This window comes from Oppia nitens, unplaced genomic scaffold (genome assembly GCF_028296485.1).
Source record: "Oppia nitens isolate AA-2021 unplaced genomic scaffold, nextdenovo-longstitch-racon4-pilon3 scaffold1_pilon_pilon_pilon, whole genome shotgun sequence".
NCBI classification, from domain to species: Eukaryota; Metazoa; Arthropoda; class Arachnida; order Sarcoptiformes; family Oppiidae; genus Oppia; species Oppia nitens.
The window spans coordinates 1,065,228-1,079,968 of NW_026533199.1; the positions used below are offsets into that span (position 1 = coordinate 1,065,228).

At 27.9% G+C, this 14,741-nt stretch overlaps 2 protein-coding genes across 3 annotated transcripts; one reads left to right on the forward strand and one right to left on the reverse strand.

Moving 5' to 3' along the window:
* Positions 1–5,416: 5,416 nt before the first annotated feature.
* Positions 5,417–10,716, forward strand: LOC128952046 (RNA-binding protein 25-like). 2 transcript variants are annotated; one of them, XM_054297374.1, is made up of 8 exons: positions 5,417–5,594; positions 5,691–5,728; positions 5,861–6,061; positions 6,179–6,322; positions 6,425–6,799; positions 6,882–6,962; positions 8,890–10,335; positions 10,401–10,716. In XM_054297374.1, exons 1-8 carry the CDS (start codon positions 5,492–5,494, stop codon positions 10,638–10,640), a joined length of 2,628 nt encoding a protein of 875 aa, XP_054153349.1. In that variant the 5' UTR covers positions 5,417–5,491; the 3' UTR covers positions 10,641–10,716. The 2 variants fall into 2 exon arrangements, with proteins under 2 accessions (XP_054153349.1, XP_054153350.1); XM_054297375.1 differs by having other exon boundaries at positions 5,861–6,040.
* Positions 10,717–11,186: 470 nt separating this feature from the next.
* LOC128952682 (galectin-4-like) lies at positions 11,187–14,246 on the reverse strand. The gene is made up of 4 exons (XM_054298112.1): positions 13,994–14,246; positions 13,817–13,902; positions 12,906–13,728; positions 11,187–11,677 (listed from the first exon to the last, which is right to left on the reverse strand). Exons 1-4 carry the CDS (start codon positions 14,057–14,059, stop codon positions 11,258–11,260), a joined length of 1,395 nt encoding a protein of 464 aa, XP_054154087.1. The 5' UTR covers positions 14,060–14,246; the 3' UTR covers positions 11,187–11,257.
* Between the last annotated feature and the right edge of the window lie 495 nt (positions 14,247–14,741).

The following is a 14,741-nucleotide window of genomic DNA, read 5'->3' on the forward strand; positions in this document are numbered from 1 at the left end:
TTTGTTGTTGTTGTTGTCTATTATTAAAACAACACTTTCATTGAKGAGAGCCAACAGTTTTTATATATATATATATATATATAGTATATTATTATTATATAACAAATATTTTATTAAATATACTGTAGATATAAATATTTGTTGTCAACAACAACAACAAAACTAAATATAAGCTTCAAATTTGCATAAAATTCAATTTATTTTTATCACAATTTTGTTTTATATTATCTAATTTTTTCTATCTCTCTCTCTTTTTGTGTGTGAATCTGATATATTGTGTGACAAATTGATTGAATGATTGATTGATTGATTGATTTCATGAACTATTTGAATGAAGTAATAGTTGTTATCATATATGATATATATCTGATGATACAAATAAAAATATATATATATGATATTATTTGACTATTTATTTTCACTGATGATGATTGCAGACAAACTTTAAACACAAAAATTTTGTTGTTATGTAATAATTTTAAAATAGTATCAGTTATACTGTATCACACATTATATACATACATATATATATGATATGCAATTTATTGCATAAATTTCTAACTAATTTTATATATATCAAAAAAAAAACAAAACAAAAAAATATTTGTTGAAGTGTTGATAGATATCGAGAAATATATTTATATATTCACAGAAAAAAAAACTTTTTTTTTGCTAAAATCATATGAAATAATAATAATACCAATAAAAAAATCAAAACATGTTTTCAATATTCACATAACTTTTAACATAACGATAATCATATGAAATGAAAGCAAACTTTTTTTAAGCACTGGTAGGTAAAACTTTCATCCAAAAGTTTTTAGGTAAAGTAAGATTTTTTTCAATGTATGTGCTTATGAATAGTAGTAGTAGTAGTAGTAGTAATAGAGAGAGAGAGAGGGAGAGCACAACTATAGACACAACCTTTCAGTACAACAACTGAATGGCAAACTGGTAGTCAAACAGTCGTTCCCTTACAGTTCACTCTCTGGATGAACAGGCAGTCTGTTTGTTGCTAACTGTGTGTAAATGTATATGAAATTAAAATGTGTGGAAACAACACTACCAGCGCATTCACACTGAAAGTTGGGGAACTATACCTTAAAAACTATCCACGGGTTGAGTCTATTCTCTCTTTCTCTCTCTCTTTCTTTCTCTCTTTCTTTCTTACATAGAGTTAAGAAAATATCACGATTTTCTCTCTCTCTCTCTCAAAATCATTATACATTGTCAGTACAGTAYATACCGGGGCGGACCTGTGTGTCGGTGCTCTTTCACTAACGTCACCATTAATATACCCATTGATGTGTGTGTGTGTGTGTGTGTGTGTATGTATGTATGTATGTATGTGTGTGTGTGTGTATGTATGTATGTGTGTGTGATACATACATACATACATACATACATACATACATACATACACACATACATACATACATACATACATACATACACACACACACACACACACACACACACACACACACACACACACACACACATACATACATACATACATACATACATACATACACACACACACACACACACACACACACACACACACACACACACACATACATACATACATACATACATACATACATACATACATACATACATACATACATACATACATACATACATACATACATACATACATACATACATACATACATACATGTGTGTGTGTATGTATGTATGTGTGTGTATGTGTGTGTGTGTGTGTGTGTTGTATGTGTGTGTGTCTATAGAAATAAAAAGTTTAATATTGTATTTTTTTATTTATCTTGTAATATGATGATGATGATGATCAGCATAAAATAATAATAATAAGCTTATTATTATTTGTTATTGGGAAAAAAATTTTATCTAGATAAAATAAAGACAAATTATAGTTGAATGTTAATGATGATGATAATTTAAAAAATCATGTAATGTATGATAAATATCATATCATATGACTACATACTAACTACAGTATCATATGGCTAAACAATTTTTTTTTTATAAATATTTAGTTTCACTATTGAAACATTATATATATATATATACCTGTAATTATGTCCCCCTCTCTCTCACACACAATTAATTTGATACTAATTTGTTTTTTTATATAGTTTTCAGTATATATTGCAATACAATAATTTATATAATATAATACTAAATAATATACAGTGTATATACAGAACTATATAATTTATATATTTAAAATTTATATTTGAATATAAAAAAAATTAATAATTACATTTTAAATGCACTAATTTAATGCATATTTTAAATTATACTATAAATATTATATTTTTTWWAAAAAGCAATACAAATAGTTATTTAAATTATATATTTTTTATATATATTTATTTACTTTTTAAAATATTTAAATAAAAGTGTGAATGCAATTCAACAACAAAAATAAAATTTATACAATTATTTTTTTATTGTGTACATTATTTTCAAAAATATAATACTTATATTAATAATACTGTATTTATACAATTATCCCCTTTTTTATATACAATACAACTAATTGCACAGGTATTTTAYATATAAAATAAAATAAATATACAGTACTTATTGGGTGTTTGTCATTACAATAACCATATATACAGTATTTTTTATGGTATTAACAAAAAAATAATTTTATAATGCCTTTCCCATCCCTTAATTTTTTTTGAGCCCAAATTATCAGTCACACTATGGGTTTATTAGAAACGGTTTTATTTTCAGATATATTTAGTATATATATATATATACATGCATATATATATATGTGCAATATATATGTATATATTTATATATACTACCCGTTCCCATATGTTTTTATTAGAAATAATTTAGTAGTAGTATAGACATAAAAACACACACAAATATATTATATATATAGTATATATAAATTTATGTATATGTCTTCATCTGATTTATATTAAAGTTTATTGACATCAATTGAAACTAACAACTAATTTAATAGAGAGAGAGAGAGAGAGAGAGAGAGAGAGAGAGAGAGAGAGAGAGAGAGAGAGAGAAAACGTCTAATAAATAAATAATTTTTTTTATTTAGTTAATAATGAGGTCACTAAATATATTTGCAATCAACTCCTTAAATATATATAAATTATATTTAAATTTTTAATATAAATTATATAATTTATTCAAATTACCAATAAAAAAGTTATATTTATATTTATTAGTCTATAGTAATATACTGTACTAGCATTTTGTGAAATAAATACTGTTTTTTTATTTATTTTTATTATTATTATTATTATATTGATTGAGAGGCAAAAAAAACAAAAGTTTTATGAATTATATAATTTATTTAAGTTAATAATCAAATTTTTTTTTAAAAAATTATTATTATAGCTTATTAAAGCCATAAAATACACAAATAATTTATATATATATATATATMTATATATTGTAGTATAATAAAATGATCATGGTTAAATTTTTTTAAAAAATAAATAAAAAATACAGTACTTTTTATTAGTATTATACAGGTATGAGTCATCACATGTCTAGTAAGACCTAAATATATTTATTATTATTTCATTGAAATATATACAAAAAATAAATATTTTTTCATATTATAATTTATTATTAAGTATTATATATATATATAAATATATAAGTTAGTATAGTACTGTACCACTTAGTACACCAATAATAAATAAATAATAATAAAAAAAATAACTTGTAATCAATAAAATTTTACAACAATTGAATTTATCATATAATAATAATAATAATCTGATTAATATTGTATTATAAAATATAATAATATATTTTATTTTTTCATAAATTTCATGATCGATACATACAATAGACTTATTTTTTTTGAAGTAAAAAAATAAATAAAATAAAAAAGATTTTCTATTTTTGTATTCACTATAGACACACAAAAAACTAATTATAAATTTATATATTTATATTATTATAAATTTCTTTAAATATAATTTTATATTTTATTGTTATATAATTAATAATAATAATAATAATAATACTGTAATAATAATACTACAATATTTATTAATATTTTGAATTAAATTGAATATAAATTTTTAAATTGTTATAATGTATTGTATTGTAAAATTTATTTTAGCATATAATTGCCTCAAATTAAATAAATAATAAGAAAATAAAGTTTAATAATAAAATAATTTAAATAAAAACGAATAAATTAGATAAATAAATAATTTTTAAAAATATTATTATTCTTATTTTACTAATAAAAAAAATTTAATCAATTTATTTTATTTTCATATTTTTTTTTGAGTAGCATGATTAAACATTATATAAAATTTACATTACATTAACATTATACATATATATATATATATAAATATAAATTTGACTTAATCATTTATGTTTAATTAATTAAATAAATAAATAAATTATTTTAATAAAAACAAAATAAATAAATAAATAAGCAAGGTTATCAAGTATTCAATAATAATCAAAAAATAATGGAAAATAATTAATTTATTTTTATTTTTAAAAATACCCAAGTATACTTTACTAGCAACAAAATTTTTAAAAAATAAATAACTTAAATTGTTAGTAAATTATTAATTTAAATAAATTAAAATAAATTATTTATTTTTTTTGTATAAAAATAATTTTATTTTTTAAATTTATTAGAAAACTTAAATATAATATTAATAGTGAGAGAGTCTTAAACAGTGGCGGCGGCGATGCTATTAATTACAATTATCTGCTCAACAATACGTTTAATTAAAAAATGACCAAGAGCAATGTTGTAGATAATTTTATACTGGATAAAATTGTAATTGGTCATTTTTTAATTAATTAATTGTATTATATGCCAGATAATTTACAGTTGACTGTTTACACAAAAAAAATGCTAGTTATAAATGCTAGTCGACTGCAATTATCTGGCAAATTAAACAATTAATTAATTTTTTTWWAAAAATGACCAATTACAATTTTATCCTGTATAAAATTATCTACAACATTGCCCCGGGGTACTTTTTTTAATTCAACGTATTGTTGGCCAGTTAATTGTTATTTAATAGCATCGCCGCCGCCGCCGCCGACGCTGTTTAAGACTAATAGTAATTTTTTTTTTTTTAATAATATAAATACAGTGCGCGTAACACAGTATATGAATGGCGCCAATAATAAATAAAAACCAAAATGGCGTCAAAAAAAATTTTTTTGTTATTATTATTTATTTATGTATTTATTTTATATTGTATTGAATGAAATGAAACGAAAAATTTTTTTTTAGTAATAATAATAATATTTTTGTATCAAAAAATTAATAATTAATTTAGTGTTTTATTTAAATTAATTAATTAATTAATTATATGATATATTTAAATAAATTATAATTGTTTTATAATAATAATAATAATAATAATACATATGTTTTGGATATTATCGACAAAAATATCAATCAATTGTTTATCAGATATTTTTTAATTATAATTGAATTAAAACAATCAATTAAATCAATCAATCGGTAAATCAAATGGCATTTCGGGGGCCAAATAACCCGCTGATGGCCGCTATGGCCGCCCAGATGATGGCCGGCGGACCACAGGGCTATCCGATGCCGGGAATGCAACCGATGGGTAAAATTAATTAATAATAATAATAATAATAACCGATTTGATTGACCACTTTATTGATGATATTATCTTTTTATTATATATTTATATCACTAACAGCTGGTCTCATACCGATGCAAATGATGCCACCGATGCCCGTATGTGTCGCGCGATTGTTGATAGATATCCTATATTTATGATTAAATATTAATGAATTGTTTCTCTGTTTGTTGTCTTTGATGACCACTACTACTACTACTACTACTACTACTACTACTACCGTCACACAGGTCTCGACACAGATGGGCGTAACACCGATGCCGTCGGGTGTGACAACAATATCGGCGCCACCCGTACGCAACATACAGCTCGATAGCAGCCATTTACAGCAGCCGCCGTCGATGATGTCGGGCCCACCACCGGGACCGCCGCCGCCATCCTTATTAGGAGTATATCCTGGCGCCAATCCGGTCAGACCACCACCGTTTACTGTACTTATTAAGCGAAACAGAGAGTTCCCGCACGCCACCACTATTACCCAATAATGAGTGGCCAGATTTTGTGAACAATTTGCTTAGTATTTGTTTTTTGTTTTTATGTTACCGTAGATTTTCCAGCAAATGGCGGCCGCGACTCACGATAACCAACAACAGCTACAAAAGCCGAAACCAAAACCTGGATCAACGGTAACAGTGTTTGTCGGCAATATTACCGATCGGGCATCCGATATGCTTATCAGACAACTGTTATCTGTATGTATTTTTTTAGTTACCGGTAACAYGATCTAATCCTATTCGGTAATTAATTGGTGTCTCTCTCTCTCTCTCTCTCTCTCTCTCTCTCTCTCTCTCTAGAAATGCGGAACTGTTAACAACTGGAAGCGAGTCCAGGGCGCCAACGGTAAGCTCCAGGCTTTCGGTTTTTGCGAATACTGTGATCAAGAATCGGCACTCAGGGCCGTCCGATTGTTGCTCGACTTTGATATTGCCGACAAAAAACTAGTGGTCAAAGTTGATCCAAAAACGCAGGAAAAACTCGATGAGTATTTGAAAAGTAAAGGTCAAACGGGTACCGATTTGGACGACCAGACAAAGGATGAAGACATGATTGTTGCCCAACAGTTACAGACTGTACTTAAAGAACACGAAATTGAATTGTCTAAAGATCCCGATCAACGGGATAGACAACGACGAAACCAAAATGTTGCCAAAGATCCGACAAAACCTGAGGTTTTTTTTTGATTTGATCCCACAAATGATTAGATCTATAATAGTTTCTTAAACTAAATAGCGGTTTTCATTTTTGACACAGAATTTGGCCGAAATGGACTTAGAAGACGATAAACGATCGCTAATTCATAGAGAAATCGATAAATTTCGCGACACTTATAAGGTATTTATCCAAATAAATCAAAACATTTTATTTTTTTAATTTAAAACAAACCGTAAATTTCACTGAAAAATGAGTTATTTTTTTGATAGTATATCATTAGCTATAATAATAATACAATTGACCCCCATTTTTATAATTAATTTATGATATTATTAGTTAATTGTGAGATAAAAAATTAATACTGGATTTTAATTATAATATAAGTTAAATACTGCCTATACTTGAAAAGTGTAGAAAATAAATACATTTTTTAGTTTTTAATTGTCTTTAATTGTCTCTCCGAGACCATGACATATGACATATGTATTGCTATTTCCCCCCATAAAAAACCAGGACTTTCTCCTAAAAAAAAACAATAATGTTGTGTTGAAAAAATCAAATTCAAAAATATCATCGACTACTTTGACCTCACGTTTACAAACAAACAAACAAACAAAAAATAATATCTGTTGTGAACTAATAGACTCTTTGTGAAAGTGATTGTGATTTTTGAGGGACAATAAAAAAAAGAGATGTTGTGATTATAGGATTTATTTTCAGCGGTGAGTAAATTATTTAAAAAAAAATACCATAAGTTTGCCATTAGTTTTATTTATATTATTATTATTTGTTTTTTAATATAATTATTTTTTGAGATAAGTTTTTTATTTCATAATTTTCAAAATTATAATCTCATTGTCGATATGATTGATCCTAATCTTCTCGTTTTGCTATTTGTGTTTAATTTGGTGAGTAATCTGCATATATATTACTCTTTATTTTAATTGTGATCCCATTATTTACGGCAACATTTGATTAGATTGTTTAAATTATTATTATCATATATTTATATATATTTGAATTAAACAATTTAATAATTGTTGTCAACAACAACAACCAAAAATATAAAATAAATTAGTTAAGAGTTTTCAGACCATTTATGGGGTATCGGACAGTAGTGTTTGTTTTGTTTGACTTGACTGGACAGGACAGTCATATATCATAAATGTGAGTAAACCCTATATATATTTTTATTTGATTATATATATACTGTATATTAATTATATTTAAAATGATGGCACCGATACTTGTTTGGGACATCAGTTTTGTGGTGAGTGTTTAAAATTGAGACAAACCATTTTAAGCAACATTTTTTATATAAAAAAATAATAATTGAATGTCATGTCATAATTAGTCAATTTTTTTTAATTGTATATCTAATTAGCATTTGTATGGTGGGCACCGGTATCTGATTTTAATAAGTTTAATATGTCTTACCCCCAAATGCGGTGTTAGTTTAATTTTATATATATGTTATTTTCTCTCTCTATAATAAGTTATACTACCGGTACTATACACCACCTAAACTCCTGTATAAACACATTGTGATAGAGAGAGACAACCAAATTGTATTAATATAATTTGTTTTTTATAAAATTGTGATCCAATGCTTAGGTAAGGCAGACATATATATAAGCCTTTTTTAAATATATAATATGAAAACTTTTTTTTTTAAATATAATTATTATTGTGTAATCTATTAATATATTTTTCCACTATAAAGCTAAACTACAGTATTAAAAAAAACTGTATCAACTAATTTACAAAACACAAACTCACACACAATATTAAAAACGTAAATATTTATATGATTTTAACTAATTATATATAAAATTATTTATATATACATATTATATCCTTAATTGAATTCATTGAAACAGAGGATTGATTGATTGATTCAAAAAAAATTGTTTGTTGAAACTCATTGTAAATAATAAGATTATCTCCGTTTGTGAGCAAAAAAATCATTTTTTTATTTTATTATTTTATAATATAGTTATCTAATTATTGAATTAAATTTGATTTTTTTCCCAAACAGTCAAATATATATATAAAGTATTGTAAAAGTGATAATTAATTTTTTCAAAAAAATTTTTGTTAATTACAGAAAATTGAAGAGAAAAAAGAAGAAGAAAAGAAACGAAAGGATGAGTCGTCGTCATCGAAGTCTGCGGACAACGACAGCCGAAAGGATCGTAACAAAGATCGATCGCCTGATCGATCGGATCGGGATCGTCAACGAAGTAGTGGTGGCGGTTCGCGTAGAGATCGGGACAGAGAGCGCGATCGAGATCGGGGAGAGAGAGAAAGGGAACGTGAAAGAGAACGGGAACGCGAGAGGGAACGAGAGCGCGAACGGGAGAGAGAACAGCGCGACCGGTATCGGGAACGAGAACGGGAACAGCCGGTCGAGGACGAGGAAGAAGCGTACGAAAGACGACGACTGGAGCGACAGATGAAAGAAAAGGAGGCATCATATCAGCGACGGCTAAGAGATTGGGAACAACGAGAGAGTCGTAAGTCGAAAGAGTACGAAAAGGAACGACAGAAAGAAGAGAGACGTCGATCGGATGAGGAGGAAGAACGGCGTAAACTGAAAGAATTTCTCGAAGACTACGACGACGATCGGTTTGATCACAAGTATTACAAAGGAAATAGTCTTCGGGCCAGAATTCGCGATCGGGAAAAAGAGGTCGCTGGCGATGAAGGCGAACGCCAACAGGAGAAGCGCGAACTGGATGAGCTTAGAGATAAGTTGGCCCAAGAAGGCCATCCGGATCCCGATAGTGAAGTTCGGCGACGAATGATGGCCTCCGGCGATAGCGAACGCGATCGCAGTAACAAAGTTGTCGGCGACCGTATACACGCACTGATGTTGGAAGCCCGACAAAAGTCTAGTTCCGCTCGACTAGCAGTCGATGACGACATATCCATGGGTTCGGACATTACGCCCAAAGACGAAGTTCCTGTCAAGACATTCGGCTTTCAGGGAATGAAATTAGCCAACAATGTCAACGCCAATAGTGTCAATACTAACAACAATGGCGCCGGCGATCGCCATCAACAACAACAACAGAATAGTCAAGCATCCAATGGAAACACTCCAGACTTTAATAATGATATGACCTCATCGGGCGGCGATAAATTATCGCTGACCACCACTACCAACAATACCACCACCACTGCTGCCACAGTCGGCGCTGATCTCAAACGTAAAAAGCTATCCGTTTCCGATGTGTTCAATGCCAATGAAGACGACGACCTATCGAAAGCCAAGAAACGCCGACTGCCGACACTAGTCGACGATAACGACAACTCCAGTGACTTAAGCAATACGCCTACTGGCAAACTAGCGGCCCTAACGGCAGCCGCAGCGGCTGCGTCGGCAGCAACAACAGCAGCCCTCGGCATCGGTGGTCACGATAGTGGTGGCGGTAAATCTTCGATGTCATCGGAAGAAAAACGCAAACAAATCAAATCGTTGATCGAAAAGATTCCCACTTCAAAGGAAGAACTGTTCAAATACGAGATTGAATGGTCACTCGTCGACAATGTATGTCTTGTTTTTGAACWTTTTTTTTTGTTGGAACCGATTAACCGATTGTCTTGTTTTAACAGATATTAATGGAGCGCCGGATAAGGCCATGGATTAACAAAAAGATTGCCGAATATATTGGCGAAGAAGAACAAGCCCTACTCGACTTCATCTGTAATAAACTTCAGTCAAAAAGTAGTGCTCAAAGTATTTTAGACGACGTGGCGATGGTTTTAGATGAAGAAGCGGAAGTGTTTGTCGTCAAAATGTGGAGACTATTGATATACGAAATTGAAGCCAAAAAATTAGGTTTAGGAAAATGAAGTCACACTTTATATATCTATATATATATATAAATAAATATTATATTTATAAATATAATATACAAATAAACAAACAAAAAATTAGACACTTTTTACAAATTTAAAAACTATTATTTAAAATAATTATAATAATAATAATAATAATTTTCAATTCATATTTATATCAACAAACAAACAAAACAAAAAATAATACATTTTATTATTATTATTATTATATGATTTGTTTATACCATCGTATTTTGATTGTAAAAGACAACCTCTCGAGAGAGGTATATATATATATATATATATATATAAATATATATACCGTATATATAAAACACCCGACGATTATGTGGATATATATATATATATATATATCAGTAAATAATTAATAAATTAATAGAAAAATTTTTGTTATATTTGTTAACGAAAATGTTTATTATTTTTATTATTTTTTAAATTTATTTCTTGAATCGTGAACTCCTAAAGTAGATTATAGTTTATAAAAAAAAATTTCAAAATAGTTAATTGTAATTATAAAATAATAGTTATTAATTTTTTTGGGACCAATTGGTTGATTCATTGTTGTCGTTGTTGCCAATCAAATCAAAAGCCGGTAAATAATCGTTAACTAATTATTTTGCTTCAAATCGTACGGAGTTTATGATTAAATCGCCGCTAATAACCATTTCGTTGATAAACTTGARCGGAATTCGGTGCTTGAATTCAATGAAATGTTGGCCATTGACGGCAACAATGAATCCAATATCATATATTCGGATAGTTAGGTCAAAGTTGACACCCGAATGAAACGGAAAGTTAGGTCCATAACGCTCTTCCGTACCCCACTGACCACTCTCGTGATGATTGCGGACAACTTGAGTCTCATTGATACGCGGATTGAAATGAAAAGCCGTATCATTTTCATGCGGCTGCATATGTTGGCCACACTTGAAATCAATGGAAAACCTGTTGGGATTGTTGGCCAACACACGTCCCGATAGGTAGATCGTTAATCCTGGACGTATAGGTTCGCCAAACAGGTGCTGACAAAACTATAAAAAAATAAATACTTATTATAATAATTAATTGCTTAAAAATAATTTAATTTCATTTAACCGTGCTCATTTTTGTTGCTAATTAAGTCAACTATAAAATACAGTACTTTTAATAACTAATGTAGCTATGTTAGTTATAGTTAGTTATACACTAATAAATTTATTTTACGTTACGGTAATTTATATTATATGATTTTTTTATCTAGATAATTTTATATATCAATTTTCTTTTTAATAAAAGTAGTGAATTTCAATTGTCTATTATGGATAATAATAAGTATTATATAATATTTTCATAAACAAATTTGAGATAATAAAAATATATTAAATTTAACTTTACATTAAATATTTAGGTCCATTTAGATCTATATATTATTTGATAATAGTTAATCTAGAAAATTAGAGTGCCCAACTTATACAAAAAATAACATATAAATAATATTATATAACTATTTTAATTAAATAACTATTTGTTTTAACATACAAAAATAATAATAATAAATATATATATTAACATTAAAACAATTAACATTAAAAATACACACACAACAAAATTATTTTTTTAAAACAATAATCCTTATTTTTTATAATTGGTATTGTTAACTATAAAATTTCTATTTTCAATGTTATTGAACAATCAATCAAAAAAAAAGCTTTTATGTGTATTAAATGCTTTTCCCCCACACTTACCCTTTTACCACATACTTATGATAATTATTTTTATTTTAATTGATTGATAAATAACTTGAATAATTGATTTGCTAATAATTACTACTAAATAATAAACTTATTAAACTTAAATATTAATATTTGATAATAATAATAATAGATATAATTATTAAAAAAAATAATTATAGATATAAGTTTTTGATATCCAGTTTTATTTATTTAAAATAATAATTTAACAAAATTAGTATTATAATAATGATTATCCAAATTAAATATAATTGTAAATTTTAAAAACTATTTTTTTAAAAATTTATTATTATATAATTAATAATAAAAGAAAAAATATAAATGTTTTTAAAAATAATTTCTTTTAAATCATATTTATAAAATATATATTTAAATTACCGTATGATTTATTTATACCGTATTATATAATTAAAAAAAAATTGTACCGTAAATAGCTTTTTTAAAAGCCTGAAAATAATTTATGTTTTGTTTATTTATTTATTTATATTTGTTGCCCCAATTTGGATGACCCCCTCCTGCCGTCCCATTAGGACTGTGAAAATCGTATAGAGTTTACGATAATATCGCCGCTAATAACCATTTCGTTGACAAACTGTAGGGGTATTCTGTGCTTAAATTCAATGAAATGTTGGCCATTAATGGCCACCATATATCTGGTTTGATCTAATCGGACAATTAGGTCAAAGTTGACGCCCGGATGAAAGGGAAAGTTAGGCGCCTGACGCTCTTCGTGACCCCAACGACCTCCTTGACAGTGATTGCGGACAACTTGTTTGGTTTCGAGACGTGGATTAAAATGAAATGCCGTATCGTTTTGATGGGGATGTTGACCACAATTGAAATCAATGGCAAACTTATTGGGACTATTGGTCAGCCGACCCGATATGTATAGCATTAGTCCCGGTCGTATTGGTTCGACAAACCGATGATGATAGGGTACGGGTGGACTCAATATCGGTACCAATGGTTGATTGATGATCACTGGCGGTGCTGGTTGTGGCATATAATGTACTTCACGCCGGTATTCAATGCGCTCGATATCGACAGTGCCGTCGATGGCAAATACGCCGACACAGGCCAATGGTATCCGATGGATAAACTCGCAAAAGTGTCGGCCATTGACGGCCACTTTATAGCCGTACTGTTCGACTAATATCATTGTCTCGAACGGCTGTCCCGATACGTATGGCATTGACTGTGGTTCGCGTTCTTCGGGTCCCCACTGATGGCTGTGACGACTGTTACGGACGACTAGTTGACTGTCGAAACGGGGATTAAAATGAAAGGCAATGTCGCCGCTAGTCTTCAACGATTCCGTTATTACCGAACCGGCCATCAAATTGAATTCAAATCTAGATTTTATCGGAAGAAAACAACTAATTGTTTGTATCGTTTGTCTTAATTATATGATATATCATATATAGAGATATAATTACATACCGTCGGCATCCGTGCGGAACTCGTCCGCTGATGACAATCACCAAACCAGGACTTATCGGCGATAATGTACCGAAAAACGGTACTCTCTGTAAATAAAAAATAATTAATTAATTAATAGTTAAGTTAACAAGGTAATAAAGTTAATAATAAATAATAAATAATAATTTATATACAAACCGGTCGGTGAACTAAATTGTTGGCCATCGGGTACGGGTTGACCACTGGTTGGACACTGATGGACATAATAATAATAATTTATGGTTACAACTATTATAATCACATAAACACAAAATAATAATAATTTTGATAATCAATAGACAAAATTAAACACAAAAAACACACCAAAAAAATATATAAAAAAGTTTTTTTACAAATGGCTTAACACTGGAGTCAACTCACTATTGAAATATCAATGACTGACTGACTGACTGACTGTAAAAATGTTATCAATATTTATGTTTTTATTTTATTATTTTATCACTCAATGTATTTCAATGTGTGTTTCAAATATGTGATGCAATCCTCTATATTGAATGACTCATTCAATAGAGGATTATTGTATAAACCAATCAAATGTTTTTTTTTTTGAAAAACATTTTTTGAGGAAAAGTTTTTTTTTGATTTGAAAATAACTTTTTTGTTGTTGATTTGTTTAATTTATTACTTATAATAATAAATATATGATAATTATAATATAAATCATTAATTAAAATCTCATTATAATAATAATTATTTTTTGTTGTTGTTATACATGTACTGTATATCGTAGGTAATACTAGACATATGTTTATATATACATTAATATACATTTATTTTATTTTTTTGATATTATAACAATTTTTTATTTTATTTTTAGAAATTTGATATGAAATTTATTGATAAAATAAATACTGTATTTATATATATTAGCTTAAATTGATATAAA